Raw genomic sequence first — 20,495 nt, forward strand, 5'->3', positions numbered from 1 at the left:
GAATGGGGAAGAGCCAGAGCTGGGAAGACAAGTCTGTGGTAGGAGACTTCTGTACATTGAAGATCTGTTAGGGGCAGATTTACTACAGCTGTTTCCCATAACAACCAATAAGATTTTAGCTATCATTTCTCTGTTGCATTTTAGAAAATAGGATTTTAAATTAACTACCCGTAAATCTTTTCTCATAGTCCGTAGAGGATACTGGGGCCCATTTAGTACGATGGGGTATAGACGGTTCCACTAGTAGCCATGAGCACTTTAAGAATTTGATAGTGTGGGCTGGCTCCACCCTCTATGCCCCTCCTACCAGACTCAGTCTAGGAAAGTGTGCCCGAGGAGACGGACATACTTTGAGAGAAGGATAGATAAGGATAGTGGTGAGATTCCGAACCAGCTCGCACAACATGACTTTTGTAAGACAAAGCCCCCAGCTCCGACACACGTCTTGCTGAAGCCAAGGCCAATAGTGTGACGGTCTTCCACGCAACATATTTTACGTCCACCTTGTGTAAAAGCTCAAACCAGTCCGATTGGAGGAACTGTAGCACCACATTGAGATCCCAAGGTGCCGTGGGAGGCTCAAAGGGAGGTTGGATGTGCAGAACACCTTTCAAGAACGTCTGGACCTAAGGGAGAGAAGCCAATTGTTTCTGAAAGAACATGGACAAGGCCGAAATCTAGACTTTCATGGAGCCCAGACGTAGGCCCACATCCACGCCTGCCTGCAGAAAAAACAGGAAACGTCCCAGATGAAATTCCACCGCAGAATAATTTCTACTCTCACATCAAGAGACTTATTTCTTCGAAATACGATGGTAATGCTTACACATTACGCCCAAACATTCTGGAACTCGGGGCCATATACAATGCCCTTCTGCAGGCCTCACATCTTCGTCTCTTTCTCATTGCGGGACAATTTTGTAGAAAGAGTTGAGATCATTCATTTAAGAGAATTAACCCATTCCGGTTCCTCCCCGCTAGTCTGTGAACCCTGAGTACCAAGTAGTGAGCCCCCATGTGAAGAGGAACACTCTGTGGGACAAGAGACACACACTTTGCCTGACATAATGTAAATGTGACAGAGCACACACACACACACACACACACACACACACACACACACACACACACACACACACACACACACACACACGAACACAGGAAAGGTTAAGCACAATTAACCCACAAAGAGCCCTTCAAGGAGACACAGAGTTGTTTGGAGCCAGCCCCCACCGCGCCCTTATCGCTAATCCCAAGCTTATCTTGGTTGCTGACGAAGTACCCTGATAGGAGACTTAGTACACTAATAGCCTCTCCCCCCCCTGCTATGACCCCCTGGTACCGCTGAGGTAATCTGGAGTCACACTGGAGAAGCTGCGCATCCCTGTCCTGTCAGTGTCTGTGTCCACTGCAGAGGGAAAATGGCGCTGGTAAGTTGCTGGATCCTCTCATAGTGAAGCCCCGCCCCTTCAATGGCACGCGGTATTCCAGCTTTTTTTATACTGGCAGAGGAATCTGGTGCTTAAAATGGAGAAAACTGTTTTAAGGATGTTGTGCCATTATGGGTACTGTGTACTGTGTCCGGAGACGCATTCCGCCCCGTGTAGAAGCCGTGCATCCCCGTACCCTCATGCCGACATAATGGTCGGCGACCCGCTAGTGGGGACGCCGGCTCAGTACTCACCACTCTTCATTTTTCTGGCTCTGTTAGGGGTGGTGGCGTGCTGCGGGAATGTACGCTCGCCGTGGTGGGGCTTGCGAATAGTTCCCTCAGGAGCTCAGTGTCCTGTCAGCGGGAAACAAGACCATTAACCCTTCAAGAGGTTGGGCCATTCCCCCCCTAAGTCCCAAGAAGCAGGTAGGCTGGTGCCAAACAGCCCTGCCTGAAAATAATAGAAAATAAATGCAGAAAACTCTTCAGGAGCTTCTTTCAGCGTGACCGGCTCCTCCGGGCACATTTTCTAAACAGAGTCTGGTAGGAGGGGCATAGAGGGAGGAGCCAGCCCACACTATCAAATTCTTAAATTGCACATGGCTCCTAGTGGACCAGTCTACACCCCATGGTACTAAATGGACCCCAGTATCCTCTAGGACGTAAGAGAAAATGACATACAGAATGTGACTGGTTACTACGGGCAACACATCCATTTATTTTTTTTTTTAAGCTTTAGTAGATCTACCCCTTTATCTAAGTACTGTTGGACTTGGAAGGTAGATGATTTTACTGCTGGATTTATAACACTGGACGTTTCCCACAGCCTGCTTCCAGGTCTTCCACATGATATGACATTACGTTAGACACTTGTTATCAGACACCATAATAAGCAAAAAGTAAATAAATGTTTCAGTAAACACACTGGATCAGGGTAGATCCCATTTATTGCATAATCAGTGCATGCCATTCAATTCCTCTATCGCCAAACTAGATTGACAATAAATGGTCTATATCCCTGCACAGTGATCTCATTGTTAAACATAAAAAGCTATCCAATTAACAACTATTCTTTAAGTTAATAGGTTATAATAAATCACATGGAAAGAATCCAAAAAATTCCACTGAAATCTGCATGTGGGAAGAACAAATCTGTTACATACAAAAGTGAAGACATGCAGCTTAAGTCCCACCAGACGTACCCAACGGAAAATATAGCTGTGGCCGGATTTTCATAGGGTACAGTCCGATTGTCAAGGATTGCGTGGTCTGCTTAGCAGACATTACACCTTGGCCCAGTAAAAACCATTCAATGATGTACTGCCTCTGTTTGACCCTTAATTCTGCTTTTGCCTTTATCATAATCAACATTTGGGTAAAAGCTATAATAACCAGGTCTTACTCATAGTCCTTCTTCTATATCTCAAATTGACAAAAAAAAAAATATATAACCTGAGATTAACAATAAAAAAAAAAGGACGCTACATCTGTTATTTTACTGCCATCACAAGAAACCCTTCTGTCCCAGCCAATCAATGCTTGAAGAGGAAGCTCAATAACAAACAGACAGGACTTTGGCTCTAACATGAGAAACTAGTGATTTTTCACTTCCTCCTTGGAAGCTGGGCACACTCCGCACTGGCCAAGAAAGTCAAAGTAGTTGATTTCATATTCAATAATCAGGTCTGCCGATTGGAACCTCGATGAGGACTTCGGTGCACCCTTAGTACAGTAGTGTTAATAATTACATAATAGTATGCACAGTTGTCAACATTCTACACATTAGACTTGGATTGTTTAGGATTAGGCAAAAATTTGCTAATTAAAAAAACAAAACTATTTTGTAGGTTTTTTTTCCCCATGAGTTACTTTCAATTCATGATTTTCAGAATTATCACTATGATCCAAACTCAATCGTTTCATCCGTGATTTGCTTGAACTCATAGTTGCCTCGGCCATCCATGTGGAGGTAGTACTGTAACAAGAAGGACAGTGTTATTAACGATAAAGAAAAACAGTACTTTATGAGGACATTGCTTGGCTGACTGAATCTAGGGCCCAATTCAGGGTTGATCGCAAAAGCGAAATCTTTCTCTAATGGCAAAACCATGTGCACTGCAGGTGGGGCAGATGTAACATGTGCAGAGAGTGTTAGATTTGGGTGGGGTGTGTTCAAGCTGAATCTAAATTGCAGTGTAAAAATAAAGCAGCCAGTATTTACCCTGCACAGAAACAAAATAATCCACCCAAACCTAACTTTTTCTGCACGTTTTATCTGCCCCCCCTGCAGTGCACATGGTTTTGCCCGTTAGTGAGATTTTGCGATCAACCCTGAATTAGGCCCCTAGTACGAGGAGAAGGAGAAGGAGAAGAAGAAGGAGAAGGAGAAGGGGAAGGAGAAGAAGAATGCGCCTTTCAAGAGAGCATCTTGCACAGGGGGACATACGCATGGGGGGCACAGGCGGCCCCACGGATTTTATTTGCTTCTTTACTTTGTCAGGCAAAGATCATTATTGTGGTAGGTTAAAAAATTTTAAAATCTGTACCTCCCAATGAAATAGAAGCTTTTCGGCACACATAAGGGTTCTTATTCAAGCAGGTTTAATCCTTTGAGTCCACCAATATCTATGAAATTCACTAAGTATATCATTAGTACTCCTGTTCTGCTGTTCTCAAATACAAAATCCTACAGCCTGCCTATGGAAAATTAGACACTGGCACGTGTATTAGAGAAGGTTCTGTGCATTTGTATGCAGCACTGAGGGAAATGTCCTAGAGGCGTAGAAGCAGAATAATGATAGCCACCTGACTGACATTCCTGGTATTGTGGGCGAGCCACTGTAAAGAGGAGATAGAACACACTGCTCTGATGGTTGGCAACTACCTGCACTAAAATGACAAATATAAGTAAACTGCTTGCACAAAACATTTCTCCAGAAGTCATTTATTCTCGTGTGACTCATACATTTATACACATAAATGGTATCTGCATAAGTATACCTCATGGTGTTTCCACAATGACTTTCTGTGCGACACGGTGAACAAGGATATTCCAACCTAGCAAAAAAAAGAACAAAAAGGACTTAGGCTTTGTATAATAAATACATTAAAATAGAGATATGCCGGTCCCAGAAAGAATTTAACAGAACGCCTCTGAAGACCCGGCTAGCATTTTTCCATGGTGTTTGTTTTTTGAAGAAAACTTAGTAACGCAAATCTTCCCATGGGATAAGCAATATCCCTGACACAATTAAAACCTCCAAAAGGATTACATCTGTAAGAACACTGCATGCAGACTAATGTGTCACAGAACAACTGAATGTCGCACTGGCTGTGAACCAACCGCAGGCTTGTAGTGACTAAACTGCTGTACACTGCCTTAATTATTTCTCAACTGTGAACAATTACAGCAGACTCCTTCAATACGGGAAAAGCTCATTTCTTAGTAAGTTACGCTTGGTGTAGGGTCCAACTCTAGCCATCAGCATGCAATTACAGTGCATCCGGAAAGTATTCACATCGCTTCACTTTTTCCACATTTTGTTATTCCAAATTGGAATAAGCTCATTTTTTCCCTCAAAATTCCACACACAATACCCCATAATGACAACGTGAAAATAAGAATTTACTTACCGATAATTCTATTTCTCATAGTCCGAAGTGGATGCTGGGAACTCCGTAAGGTCCATGGGGAATAGCGGCTCCGCAGGAGACTGGGCACAAAAGTAAAAGCTTTTAGGTCACCTGGTGTGCACTGGCTCCTCCCCCTATGACCCTCCTCCAAGCCTCAGTTAGGATACTGTGCCCGGACGAGCGTACATAATAAGGAAGGATCTTGAATCCCGGGTAAGACTCATACCAGCCACATCAATCACACCGTACAACTTGTGATCTGAACCCAGTTAACAGTATGATAAACGTAGGAGCCTCTGAAAAGATGGCTCACAACAATAAACAACCCGATTTTTGTAACAATAACTATATACAAGTATTGCAGACAATCCGCACTTGGGATGGGCGCCCAGCATCCACTACGGACTATGTGAAATAGAATTTTCGGGAAGTAAATTCTTATTTTCTCTGACGTCCTAGTGGATGCTGGGAACTCCGTAAGGACCATGGGGATTATACCAAAGCTCCCAAACGGGCGGGAGAGTGCGGATGACTCTGCAGCACCGAATGAGAGAACTCCAGGTCCTCCTCAGCCAGGGTATCGAATTTGTAAAATTTAGCAAACGTGTTTGCCCCTGACCAAGTAGCTGCTCGGCAAAGTTGTAAAGCCGAGACCCCTCGGGCAGCCGCCCAAGATGAGCCCACTTTCCTTGTGGAATGGGCTTTTACAGATTTTGGCTGTGGCAGGCCTGCCACAGAATGTGCAAGCTGAATTGTACTACAAATCCAACGAGCAATCGTCTGCTTAGAAGCAGGAGCACCCAGCTTGTTGGGTGCATACAGGATAAACAGCGAGTCAGATTTTCTGACTCCAGCCGTCCTGGAAACATATATTTTCAGGGCCCTGACTACGTCCAGCAACTTGGAGTCCTCCAAGTCCCTAGTAGCCGCAGGTACCACAATAGGCTGGTTCATGTGAAACGCTGAAACCACCTTAGGGAGAAATTGAGGGCGAGTCCTCAGTTCTGCCCTGTCTGAATGAAAAATTAGGTAAGGGCTTTTATATGATAAAGCCGCCAATTCAGAGACACGCCTGGCTGAAGCCAGGGCTAACAGCATGACCACTTTCCATGTGAGATATTTCAATTCCACAGTGGTGAGTGGTTCAAACCAATGTGATTTTAGGAGACTCAACACTACATTGAGATCCCAAGGTGCCACTGGAGGCACAAAAGGAGGCTGTATATGCAGTACCCCTTTGACAAGCGTCTGAACTTCAGGCACTGAAGCCAGTTCTTTTTGGAAGAAGATTGACAGGGCTGAAATTTGAACCTTAATGGACCCTAATTTTAGGCCCATAGATAGTCCTGTTTGCAGGAAATGCAGGAAACGACCCAGTTGAAATTCCTCTGTAGGGGCCTTCTTGGCCTCACACCACGCAACATATTTCCGCCAAATGCGGTGATAATGTTTTGCGGTTACATCCTTTCTGGCCTTGACCAGGGTAGGGATGACTTCATCTGGAATGCCTTTTTCCTTCAGGATCCGGCGTTCAACCTCCATGCCGTCAAACGCAGCCGCGGTAAGTCTTGGAACAGACAAGGTCCCTGCTGGAGCAGGTCCTTTCTGAGAGGTAGAGGCCACGGGTCCTCCGTGAGCATCTCTTGAAGTTCCGGGTACCAAGTCCTTCTTGGCCAATCCGGAGCTACGAGTATAGTTCTTACTCCTCTCCTTCTTATGATTCTCAGTACTTTGGGTATGAGAGGCAGAGGAGGGAACACATACACTGACTGGTACACCCACGGTGTTACCAGAGCGTCCACCGCTATTGCCTGAGGGTCCCTTGACCTGGCGCAATATCTGTCTAGTTTCTTGTTGAGACGAGACGCCATCATGTCCACCTTTGGTTTTTCCCAACGGTTTACAATCACGTGGAAGACTTCTGGGTGAAGTCCCCACTCCCCCGGGTGGAGGTCGTGTCTGCTGAGGAAGTCTGCTTCCCAGTTGTCCACTCCCGGAATGAACACCGCTGACAGTGCTGTCACATGATTTTCCGCCCAGCGAAGAATTCTTGCAGCTTCTGCCATTGCCCTCCTGCTTCTTGTGCCGCCCTGTCTGTTTACGTGGGCGACTGCCGTGATGTTGTCCGATTGGATCAAAACCGACTGACCCTGAAGCAGAGGCCTTGCTTGACTTAGGGCATTGTAAATTGCCCTTAGTTCCAGGATATTTATGTGAAGAGACGTTTCCATGCTTGACCACAAGCCCTGGAAGTTTCTTCCCTGTGTGACTGCTCCCCAGCCTCTCAGGCTGGCATCCGTGGTCACCAGAATCCAGTCCTGAATGCCGAATCTGCGGCCCTCTAGAAGATGAGCACTCTGCAACCACCACAGGAGAGACACCCTTGTCCTTGGAGATAGGGTTATCCGCTGATGCATCTGAAGATGCGATCCGGACCATTTGTCCAGCAGATCCCACTGAAACGTTCTTGCATGGAATCTTCCGAATGGAATCGCTTCGTAAGAAGCCACCATCTTTCCCAGGACCCTTGTGCATTGATGCACTGACACTTGTCCTGGTTTCAGGAGGTTCCTGACTAGCTCGGATAACTCCCTGGCCTTCTCCTCCGGGAGAAACACCTTTTTCTGGACTGTGTCCAGAATCATCCCTAGGAACAGCAGACGTGTTGTTGGAATCAGCTGCGATTTTGGAATATTTAGAATCCACCCGTGCTGACGTAGCACCACCTGAGATAGTGCTACTCCGACCTCTAACTGTTCCCTGGACCTTGCCCTTATCAGGAGATCGTCCAAGTAAGGGATAATTAAGACGCCTTTTCTTCGAAGAAGAATTATCATTTCGGCCATTACCTTGGTAAAGACCCGTGGTGCCGTGGACAACCCAAACGGCAGCGTCTGAAACTGATAATGACAGTTCTGTACCACAAACCTGAGGTACCCTTGGTGAGAAGGGTAGATTGGGACATGGAGATAAGCATCTTTGATGTCCAGAGACACCATATAGTCCCCTTCTTCCAGGTTCGCTATCACTGCTCTGAGTGATTCCATCTTGAATTTGAACCTTTTTATGTAAGTGTTCAATGATTTCAGATTTAAAATCGGTCTCACCGAGCCGTCCGGCTTCGGTACCACAAACAGCGTGGAATAATACCCCTTTCCCTGTTGTAGGAGGGGTACCTTGATTATCACCTGCTGGGAATACAGCTTGTGAATAGCTTCCAATACTGCCTCCCTGTCGGAGGGAGACGTTGGTAGAGCAGACTTCAGGAACCGGCGAGGGGGAGACGTCTCGAATTCCAGTTTGTACCCCTGTGATACTACCTGCAGGATCCAGGGGTCCATTTGCGAGTGAGCCCACTGCGCGTTGAAATTTTTGAGACGGGCCCCCACCGTGCCTGAGTCCGCTTGTAAAGCCCCAGCGTCATGCTGAAGACTTGGCAGAAGCGGGGGAGGGCTTCTGATCCTGGGAAGAGGCTGCTTGCTGCAGTCTTTTTCCCCTTCCTCTGCCCCGGGGCAGAAATGAGTGGCCTTTTGCCCGCTTGCCCTTATGGGGACGAAAGGACTGAGTTTGAAAAGACGGTGTCTTTTTCTGCTGAGAGGTGACCTGGGGTAAAAAGGTGGATTTCCCAGCCGTCGCCGTGGCCACCAGGTCTGATAGACCGACCCCAAATAACTCCTCCCCTTTATACGGCAAAACTTCCATATGCCGTTTTGAATCCGCATCACCTGACCACTGTCGTGTCCATAAACTTCTTCTGGCAGAAATGGACAACGCACTTACTCTTGATGCCAGGGTGCAAATATCCCTCTGTGCATCTCGCATATATAGTAATGCATCCTTTAAATGCTCTATAGTCAATAATATACTGTCCCTATCCAGGGTATCAATATTTTCAGTCAGGGAATCCGACCAAGCCACTCCAGCACTGCACATCCAGGCTGAGGCGATTGCTGGTCGTAGTATAACACCAGTATGTGTGTATATACCTTTTAGGATATTTTCCAGCTTTCTATCAGCTGGTTCCTTGAGGGCGGCCGTATCAGGAGACGGTAACGCCACTTGTTTTGATAAGCGTGTGAGCGCCTTATCTACCCTAGGGGGTGTTTCCCAACGCGCCCTAACCTCTGGCGGGAAAGGGTATAATGCCAATAATTTATTAGAAAGCAGCAGTTTTTTATCGGGGGAAACCCACGCTTTGTCACACACCTCATTTAATTCATCTGATTCAGGAAAAACTATGGGTAGTTTTTTCACACCCCACATAATACCCTTTTTTGTGGTACTTGTAGTATCAGAAATGTTCAAAGCCTCCTTCATTGCCGTGATCATGTAACGTGTGGCCCTACTGGACATTACGTTTGTCTCGTCACCGTCGACACTGGACTCAGTATCCGTGTCTGGGTCTGTGTCGACCATCTGAGGTAACGGGCGCTTTAGAGCACCTGACGGTGTTTGAGACGCCTGGACAGGCACTAACTGATTTGCCGGCTGTCTCATGTCGTCAACAGTTTTTTGCAAAGTGCTGACACTGTCACGTAATTCCTTCCATACGACCATCCAGTCAGGTGTCGACTCCCTAGGGGGTGACATCACTATTACAGGCAATTGCTCCGCCTCCACATCATTTTCCTCCTCATACATGTCGACACAATCGTACCGACACACAGCACACACACAGGGAATGCTCTGATAGAGGACAGGACCCCACGAGCCCTTTGGGGAGACAGAGGGAGAGTTTGCCAGCACACACCAGAGCGCTATATATATGCAGGGATAACCTTATATAAGTGTTTCTCCCTTCTATAGCTGCTGTATATGTATTTTCTGCCAATTAGTGCCCCCCCTCTCTTGTTTTACCCTGATTCTGTAGCAGGACTGCAGGGGAGAGTCAGGGAGCCTTCCTTCCAGCGGAACTGTGAGGGAAAATGGCGCTTGTGTGCTGAGGAGATAGGCTCCGCCCCCTTCACGGCGACCTTTTCTCCCGCTTTTTTTAGGAAAACTGGCAGGGGTGAAATGCATCCATATAGCCCAGGAGCTATAGGTGATGTATTTCTTTAGCCATATAAGGTTTAAACATGTTTTATTGCGTCTCAGGGCGCTCCCCCCCCAGCGCCCTGCACCCTCAGTGACCGGAGTGTGAAGTGTGCTGAGAGCAATGGCGCACAGCTGCAGTGCTGTGCGCTACCTTATTGAAGACAGGAACGTCTTCTGCCGCCGATTTTTCCGGACCTCTTCGCTCTTCTGGCTCTGTAAGGGGGCCGGCGGTGCGGCTCCGGGACCCATCCAGGCTGAACCTGTGATCGTCCCTCTGGAGCTAATGTCCAGTAGCCAAGAAGCCCAATCCACTCTGCAGTCAGGTGAGTTCGCTTCTTCTCCCCTTAGTCCCACGATGCAGTGAGCCTGTTGCCAGCAGGTCTCACTGAAAATAAAAAACCTATTTAAAACTTTTACTCTAAGCAGCTCTGGAGAGCTACCTAGCATGCACCCTTCTCGGCCGGGCACAAAAATCTGAGGCTTGGAGGAGGGTCATAGGGGGAGGAGCCAGTGCACACCAGGTGACCTAAAAGCTTTTACTTTTGTGCCCAGTCTCCTTCGGAGCCGCTATTCCCCATGGTCCTTACGGAGTTCCCAGCATCCACTAGGACGTCAGAGAAATAGTGTTTCTTTGTGTTTATTTTAGATTTTTGCAAATTTATTAAAAATAAAAAAACTAAGAAATCACATGTACGCAAGTGTTCACAGCCTTTGCCATGAAGCTCAAAATTGAGCTCAGTTGCATCCTGTTTCTACTGATCATCTTTAAGATGTTCCTACAGCTTAATTGGAGTCAACCTGTGGTAAATTCAGTTGATTAGACATGATTTGGAAAGGCACACACCTGTCTATATAAGGGGACAGTGCTTGTCTGAGCACAAACCAAGCATGAAGTCAAAGGAATTGTCTGTAGACCTCTAAGACAGTATTGTCTTGAGGCACAAATCTGGGTAAGGGTTCAAATAAATACCTGATGCATTGAAGGTCCCAATAAGCACAGTGGCCTCCTTCATCCATAAATGGAAGAAGTTCGGAACCATCAGGACTCTTCCTAGCGCTGGCCGGCCGTCTAAACTGAACGATCGGGGAAGAAGGACCCTAGTCAGGGAGGTGATCAAAAACGAGATGGTCACTCTCTCAGAGCTACAGCAGTTCTCTGTGGAGAGAGGAGAACCTTCCAGAAGGACAACCATCTCTGCAACAATCCACCAATCAGGCCTGTATGGTAGAGTGGTCAGACGGAAACCACTCCTTAGTAAAAAGCACATGGCAGTCCGCCTGGAGTTTGCCAAAACGCACCTGAATGACTCTCAGACCATGAGAAACAAAATTCTCTGGTCTGATGAGACAAAGATTGAACTCTTTGGCATGAATGCCAGGCGTCATGTTTGGAGGAAACCAGGCACCGCTCATCACCAGGCCAATACCATCCCTACAGTGAAGCATGGTGGTGGCAGCATTATGCTGTGGGGATGTTTTTCAGCTGCAGGAACTGGGAGACTACTCAGGATAGAGGAAAAGATGAATGCAGCAATGTACAGAGACATCCTGGATGAAAACCTGCTTTAGAGCGCTATTGACCTCAGACTGGGGCGAGTAGCTTCAGATCAACTCTGTGAATGTCTGAGTGGCCCAGCCAGAGCCCAGACTTGAATCCGATTGAACATCTCTGGAGAGATCTGAAAAATAAGATTTTACTTACCGGTAAATCTATTTCTCGTAGTCCGTAGTGGATGCTGGGGACTCCGTAAGGACCATGGGGATATAGCGGCTCCGCAGGAGACAGGGCACAATAATAAAAGCTTTAGGATCAGGTGGTGTGCACTGGCTCCTCCCCCTATGACCCTCCTCCAAGCCTCAGTTAGGATACTGTGCCCGGACGAGCGTGCATAATAAGGAAGGATATTGAATCCCGGGTAAGACTCATACCAGCCACACCGTACAACCTGTGATCTGAACCCAGTTAACAGTATGATAACAACGAAGGAGCCTCTGACAAGATGGCTCACAACAAGAATAACCCGATTTTTGTAACAATAACTATGTACAAGTATAGCAGACAATCCGCACTTGGGATGGGCGCCCAGCATCCACTACGGACGACGAGAAATAGATTTACCGGTAAGTAAAATCTTATTTTCTCTGACGTCCTAGTGGATGCTGGGGACTCCGTAAGGACCATGGGGATTATACCAAAGCTCCCAAACGGGCGGGAGAGTGCGGATGACCCTGCAGCACCGAATGAGAGAACTCCAGGTCCTCCTCAGCCAGGGTATCAAATTTGTAGAATTTAGCAAACGTGTTTGCCCCTGACCAAGTAACTGCTCGGCAAAGTTGTAAAGCCGAGACCCCTCGGGCAGTCGCCCAAGATGAGCCCCCTTCCTTTTGGAATGGGCTTTTACAGATTTTGGCTGTGGCAGGCCTGCCACAGAATGTGTAAACTGAATTGTATTACAAATCCAGCGAGCAATCGTCTGCTTAGAAGCAGGAGCACCCATCTTGTTGGGTGCATACAGGCTAAACAGCGAGTCAGATTTTCTGACTCCAGCCGTCCTGGAAACATATTTTTCAGGGCCCTGACAACGTCAAGTAACTTGGAGTCCTCCAAGTCCCTAGTACCCGCAGGTACCACAATAGGTTGGTTCATGTGAAAAACAGAAAACACCTTAAGGAGAAATTGAGGACGAGTCCTCAATTCTGCCCTGTCAGAATGAAAAATTAAGTAAGGGCTTTATATATGATAAAGCCGCTAATTCTGACACACGCCTGGCTGAAGCCAGGGCTAATAGCATCGTCACCTTCCATGTGAGATATTTTAAGTCCACAGTGGTGAGTGGTTCAAACCAATGTGACTTTAGGAAACTCAAAACAACATTGAGATCCCAAGGTGCCACTGGGGCACAAAATGAGGCTGTATATGCAGTACCCCTTTTACAAACATCTGAACGTCAGGCACTAAAGCCAGTTCTTTCTGGAAGAAATTCGACAGGGCCGAAATTTGAACCTTAATGGACCCTAATTTTAGGCCCATAGACAGTCCTGTTTTCAGGAAATGTAGGAAACGACCCAGTTGGAATTCCTCTGTAGGGGCCTTCTTGGCCTCACACCACGCAACATATCTTCACCAAATGCGGTGAAAATGTTTTGCGGTTACATCCTTCCTGTCTTTGACCAGGGTAGGGATGACTTCATCTGGAATGCCCTTTCAGGATCCGGCGTTCAACCGCCATGCCGTCAAACGCGGCCGCGGTAAGTCTTGGAACAGACAAGGCCCCTGCTGGAGCAGGTCCTTTCTTAAAGGTAGAGGCCACGGGTCTTCCGTGAACATCTCTTGAAGTTTCGGGTACCAAGTCCTTCTTGGCCAATCCGGAACCACGAGTATCGTTCTTACTCATCTCCCTCTTATGATTCTCAGTACTTTTGGTATGAGAGGCATAGGAGGGAACACATACTCTGACTGGTACACCCACAGTGTTACCAGAGCGTCCACCGCTATTGCCTGAGGGTCCCTTGACCTGGCGCAATATCTGTCTAGTTTTTTGTTCAGGCGGGACGCCATCATGTCCACCTTTGGTTTTTCCCAACGGTTTACAATCATGTGGAAGACTTCCCGATGAAGTCCCCACTCTCCCGGGTAGAGGTCATGCCTGCTGAGGAAGTCTGCTTCCCAGTTTTCCACTCCCGGAATGAACACTGCTGAGAGTGTTATCACATGATTTTTCGCCCAGCGAAGAATCCTTGTAGTTTCTGCCATTTCCCTCCTGCTTCTTGTGCCGCCCTGTTTACGTGGGCGACTGCCGTGATGTTGTCCCACTGGATCAATACCGGCTGACCTTGAAGCAGAGGTCTTGCTAAGCTTAGAGCATTGTAAATTGCCCTTAGCTCCAGTATATTTATGTGAAGAGAAGTCTCCAGACTTGATCACACTCTCTGGAAATTTTTTCCTTGTGTGACTGCTCCCCAGCCACTCAGGCTGGCATCCGTGGTCACCAGGACCCAGTCCTGAATGCCGAATCTGCGGCCCTTTCATAGATGAGCACTCTGCAGCCACCGCAGAAGAAACACCCTTGTCCTTGGAGACAGGGTTATCCGCTGATGCATCTGAAGATGCGATCCGGACCATTTTTCCAGCAGATCCCACGGAAAGGTTCTTGCGTGAAATCTACCGAATGGGATCGCTTTGTAAGAAACCACCATTTTTCACAGGATCCTTGTGCAATGATGCACTGATACTTTTCCTGGTTTTAGGAGGTTCCTGACTAGCTCGGATAACTCCCTGGCTTTCTTCTCCGGGAGAAAACATCCTTTTCTGGACTGTGTCCAGAATCATCCCTAGGAACAGTAGACGTGTCGTCGGAAAAAACAGCGATTTTGGAATATTTAGAATCCACTCGTGCTGTCGTAGAACTACTTAAGATAGTGCTACTCCGACCTCCAACTGTTCTCTGGACCTTGCCTTTATCAGGAAAGCGTCCATATTTCTTTTAAGAAGAATCATCATTTCGGCCATTACCTTGGTAAAGACCCGGGGTGCCGTGGACAATCCAAACGGCAGCGTCTGAACTGATAGTGACAGTTCTGTACCACGAACCTGAGGTACCCTTGGTGAGAAGGCAAATTTGGACATGTAGGTAAGCGTCCCTGATATCCAGTGACACCATATCGTCCCCTTCTTCCTGGTTCGCTATCACTACTCTGAGTGACTCCATCTTGATTTGAACGCTTGTATGTAAGTGTTCAAATATTTCAGATCTCACCGAGCCGTCTGGCTTCAGTACCACAATATAGTGTGGAATAATACCCCTTCCCTTGTTGTAGAAGGGGTACTTTGATTATCACCTGCTGGGAATACAGCCTGTGAATTGTTCCCAATACTGCCTCCCTGTCGGAGGGAGACGTTGGTAAAGCAGACTTCAGGAACTTGTGAGGGGGAGACGTCTCGAATTTCCAATGTACACCTGGGATACTACGTGTAGGATCCAGGAGTCCACTTGTGAGTGAGCCCCTGCGTGCTGAAACTCTTGAGATGACCCCCTACCGCACCTGAGTCCGCTTGTACTGCCCCAGCGTCATGCTGCGGACTTGGCAGAAGCTGTGGAGGGCTTCTGTTCCTGGGAATGGGCTGCCTGCTGCAGTCTTCTTCCCTTTCCTCTACCCCTGGGCAGATATGACTGTCCCTTTTGCCCGCCTGCCCTTATGGGGACGAAAGGACTGAGACTGAAAAGACTGTGTCCTTTTCTGCTGAGATGTGACTTGGGGTAACAAAAGGTGGATTTTTCAGCTGTTGCCATGGCCACCAGGTCCGATGGACCGCCCCTTTATACGGCAATACTTCCATGTGCCGTCTGGAATCTGCATCACCTGACCACTGTCGTGTCTTCGTCTGGCAGATATGGACATCACATTTACTCTTGATGCCAGAATGCAAATATCCCTCTGCGCATCTCGCATATATAGAAATGCATCTATAGTCAATAAAATCTTGTCCCTGTCAAGGGTATCAATATTTTCAGTCAGGAAATCCGACCAAGCCCCCTCAGCGCTGCACATCCAGGCTGAGGCGATTGCTGGTCGTAGTATAACACCAGTATGTGTGTATATACTTTTAGGATATTTTTCAGCTTCCTATCAGCTGGCTCCTTGAGGGCTGCCGTATCTGGAGACGGTAACGCCCCTTGTTTTTATAAGCGTGTGAGCGCCTTATCCACCCTAAGGTGTGTTTCCCAACTCGCCCTAACTTCTGGCGGGAAAGGGTATACCGCCAATAATTTTCTATCGGAGGAAACCCACGTATCATCACACACTTCATTTAATTTATCTGATTCAGGAAAAACTACAAGTAGTTTATTCACACCCTACATAATACCCTTATTTGTGGTACTTGTAGTATCAGAAATATGTAACACCTCCTTCATTGCCCTTAACATGAAACGTGTGGCCCTAAAGGAAAATACGTTTGTTTATTCACCGTCGACACTGGAGTCAGTGTCCGTGTCTGTGTCTGTGTCAACCGACTGAGGTAAATGGGCGTTTTTACAAGCCCCTGACGGTGTCTGAGACGCCTGGACAGGTACTAATTTGTTTGCCGGCCGTCTCATGTCGTCAACCGACCTTGCAGCGTGTTGACATTATCACGTAATTCCTAAATAAGCCATCCATTCCAGTGTCGACTCCCTAGAGAGTGACATCACCAATACAGGCAATTTGCTCCGCCTCCTCACCAACATCGTCCTCCTACATGTCGACACACACGTACCGACACACAGCACACACACAGGGAATGCTCTGATAGAGGACAGGACCCCACTAGCCCTTTGGGGAGACAGAGGGAGAGTTTGCCAGCACACACCAAAAACGCTATAATTATACAGGGACAACCCCTTATACAAGTGTTTTCCCTTATAGCATTTTTATATATGTAATCATATCGCCAAATAAGTGCCCCCCCTCTCTGTTTTAACCCTGTTTCTGTAGTGCAGTGCAGGGGAGAGCCTGGGAGCCTTCCTCACAGCAGAGCTGAGCAGGAAAATGGCGCCGTGTGCTGAGGAGAATAGGCCCCGCCCCCTTTTCGGCGGGCTCTTCTCCCGGAGTTTGTGAGATCTGGCAGGGGTTAAATACATCCATATAGCCTCAAGGGCTATATGTGATGTATTTTAGCCATAAAAAGGTATTATACATTGCTGCCCAGGGCGCCCCCCCCAGCGCCCTGCACCCTCAGTGACAGTTGGTGACTGTTGGTGAAGTGTGCTGACAACAATGGCGCACAGCTGCAGTGCTGTGCGCTACCTTATGAAGACTGAAAATCTTCTGCCGCCTGTTTCTGGACCTCTGGACCTCTTCAACTTCGGCATCTGCAAGGGGGGTCGGCGGCACGGCTCCGGGACGAACCCCAGGGTGAGACCTGTGTTCCGACTCCCTCTGGAGCTAATGGTGTCCAGTAGCCTAAGAAGCAAATCCATCCTGCACGCAGGTGAGTTTACTTCTCTCCCCTAAGTCCCTCGTAGCAGTGAGCCTGTTGCCAGCAGGTCTCACTGAAAGAAAAAAACCTAACTTAAACTTTTATTCTAAGCAGCTCAGGAGAGCCACCTAGATTGCACCCTTCTCGGCCGGGCACAAAAATCTAACTGAGGCTTGGAGGAGGGTCATAGGGGGAGGAGCCAGTGCACACCACCTGATCCTAAAGCTTTTATTATTGTGCCCTGTCTCCTGCGGAGCCGCTATATCCCCATGGTCCTTACGGAGTCCCCAGCATCCACTAGGACGTCAGAGAAATGGCTGTGCACCGACGCTTCCCATTCAACCTGATAGAGCCTGAGAGGTGCTGCAAAGAGGAATGGGCGAAACTGCCCAGAGATAAGTGTGCCAAGCTTGTGGCATCATATTCAAAAAGACTTCAGGCTGTAATTGCTGCCAAAGGTGCATCAACAAAGTATTAAGCAAAGGCTGTGAATACTTATGTACATGTGATTTCTTACGTTTTTTATTTAATAAATTTGCAAAATCTCAAAAAACAAACAAACAAAAAAAAAAACTTTTCACGTTGTCATTATAGGGTATTGTGTGTAGAATTTTTAGGGAAAAAAATAATTTATTCCATTTTGGAATAAGGCTGTAACATAACAAAATGTGGAAAAAGTGAAGCACTGTAAATACTTTCCGGATGCACTGTATGTACACACACAAGGCTCTTGGCTGGTAACTTCTGAGATCTGTCCTTGAAAATATTTATTTGACCAAACTAGTGCCTAGATTTAATACCTCATTGGGGATCATGTGTTCCTCAGCCCTGTGATGGTACCAATGATGCCCGGTATGCAATCATCCATGAGGGCCCTTATTAGGAGGTCACCAAATATGTCACTAGGATGACCACTGTGTCTCAACCTACAGTTACTCAATTTGGTCACCTAGTTTTATGTCCTCAACGGTGATATCACAGTGAGCAGCACCGCACACCAATATCCCAGTGTCATACGTTGTGATGACCCTAATGTAAGATGTGCAATCAAATTAGAAGTAACAGCAAACAGAGTGAAGTTTAATTTGGTCTTTTTTTTTTTTTTATTGCTGCTTGACGGCAGTGCTGTGAGATTATTATGTGCGTGTTCATTTTCTAGATAATCCCAATTTACCATTTTGCGTATGTGTGGAGATATTTTTATTTTTATATATATATATATATATATATATATATATATATATATATATATATATATATATATACACACACATACACACATATATACACATACATACACACACACACACAGTAAATTACCGTGACTAATTGAATTCCCCTCTGTGTCTGCTAGGTACTCTTTGCAACATCAAACTATAGGACAGGACTAACAGATAACATAGCTCCCTCTAGATTAGGGGTGGGCAACATGCGGCCCGCGGACTGGTCCTGCCTCACCCGCTGTGCCCCATCAGAGTGCAATGACAAGCGGCCCGATAGGCTGAGTCGCTTGTCATTGCGTTACACTGCTGCCAGACCTGGCGCCGCTGAGGAAATCCCTGTCACGTCACAGGGTCAGCTGACCGGGATTTCCTCGGTTAATCGCTGGGCGGCAGGGGGGGGGGGGGGGGACGGGGGGGGTCGGGCAGTGAGCAGGAGTGGTGGCCAGTGACTGAGAAGAAGGCAGCGGCACGGGGGAGGAGGAGGGAGCCGCAGCAGCGCTGTGTAATTGGTAGAGGTGCTGCTGCTGTCCCTCTGCTTCACCATAGGCTGCCCTCCGTCGCTGTGAATGCTGGGAAGCGCATCCCAGCATTCACAGCAGCGGAGGGCAGCCTATGGTGAAGGACAGCAGCAGCAGCGCCTCCACCAATTACACAGCGCTGCTGTGAATGCTGGGAAGCGCATCCCAGCATTCACAGCAGCGGAGGGCAGCCTATGGTGAAGGACAGGGACAGCAGCAGCGCCTCCACCAATTACACAGCGCTGCTGCGGCTCCCTCCTCCTCTGCCCCGGATCTCTGCAGAAGCTGCACCGAGGAGCCTGAGCCAGCGGAGAGAGTAAGTATAATTCATTCTCTTTCTTTCCTGTCTGCCTTAAAGTGTAAAAAAGGGTACGCTGTCTGCCGTAATGTGTAAAAAAGGGCACAATGTCTGCCGTAATTTGTAAAAAAGGGCACACTGTCTGCCGTAATGTGTAAAAAAGGGCACACTGTCTGCCGTAATGTGTAAAAAGGGCACGCTGTCTGCCGTAATGTGTAAAAAAGGGCACGCTGTCTGCCGTAATGTGTAAAAAAGGGCACACTGTCTGCCGTAATGTGTAAAAAGGGGGACGCTGTCTGCCGTAATGTGTAAAAAGGGCACGCTGTCTGCCGTAATGTGTAAAAAAGGGCACGCTGTCTGCCGTAATGTGTAAAAAAGGGCACACTGTCTGCCGTAATGTGTAAAAAAGGGCACACTGTCTGCCGTAATGTGTAAAAAAGGGCACGCTGTCTGCCGTAATGTGTAAAAAAGGGCACACTGTCTGCCGTAATGTGTAAAAAAGGGCACACTGTCTGCCGTAATGTGTAAAAAAGGGCACGCTGTCTGCCGTAATGTGTAAAAAAGGGCACACTGTCTGCCGTAATGTGTAAAAAAGGGCACGCTGTCTGCCGTAATGTGTAAAAAAGGGCACGCTGTCTGCCGTAATGTGTAAAAAAGGGCACGCTGTCTGCCGTAATGTGTAAAAAGGGGACTCTGAGTATTTTGTGTGTGGCCCTCGAATATTCGCTGGAAGTGTTAAGCGGCCCCCCAGCTGAAATAATTGCCCACCCCTGCTCTAGATGAACCCTGAACAAATGCACATTAGACCAGTGTTACTACTGCATACTTGCCTACCTGACCCTCTCCATGAGGGAGAAAATGCTCTGTTCCTGGACTTTCCTGGTAATGTATAATTGCCATCACCTGTGCTGAGCTAGTTAATTGATAAGAAAGGTGTTTCACTGCAGGTGATAGCAATCACACATTACCAGGAAAGTACAGGAACAGAGCATTTTCTCCCTCATGGAGAGGGTCAGGTAGGCAAGTATGTAATACGGTTTATAATGCTAGTTCTATATATTGTTTCAAAGGACAACTGTAAGAATCTTTGCGGATGAAAGTTCAAGCTCAGATAAATATACCTCCAGAGTTAACATATTTACCTGCATCAAAAACCAACTATTTAACCTCTAATGTGCCAGAAAATATACTCAGAAAAAATAAATAAAAGAATCACTGGTAGCATCAGTTACACCAGTGGTTCTCAACCGCGGTCCTCAAGTACCCCAAACAGTTCATGTTTTCCAGGTCTCCTCACAGGATTGCAAGTGAAATAATTTGCTCCACCTGTGGGTCTTTTAAAATGTGTCAGTGAGTAATGAATACACCTGTTCAACTGCTAGGTGACCTGGAAAACATG

At 47.2% G+C, this 20,495-nt stretch overlaps 1 protein-coding gene across 2 annotated transcripts in view; it reads right to left on the reverse strand.

Moving 5' to 3' along the window:
- Positions 1-2,342: 2,342 nt before the first annotated feature.
- The window catches only part of ABCD3 (ATP binding cassette subfamily D member 3), a 178,325-nt gene continuing 160,172 nt past the window's right edge, over positions 2,343-20,495 (reverse strand). For both annotated transcript variants that reach the window (XM_063939855.1, XM_063939854.1), the window contains exons 22-23: positions 4,433-4,489; positions 2,343-3,407 (exon numbers count right to left, since the gene is read on the reverse strand). In XM_063939855.1, coding sequence (XP_063795925.1) covers positions 3,330-3,407; positions 4,433-4,489 — 135 coding nt within the window. In that variant the 3' untranslated portion in view covers positions 2,343-3,329. The remainder of the gene's footprint in view (positions 3,408-4,432; positions 4,490-20,495) is intronic.

Source organism: Pseudophryne corroboree, chromosome 9, assembly GCF_028390025.1.
Source record: "Pseudophryne corroboree isolate aPseCor3 chromosome 9, aPseCor3.hap2, whole genome shotgun sequence".
NCBI classification, from domain to species: Eukaryota; Metazoa; Chordata; class Amphibia; order Anura; family Myobatrachidae; genus Pseudophryne; species Pseudophryne corroboree.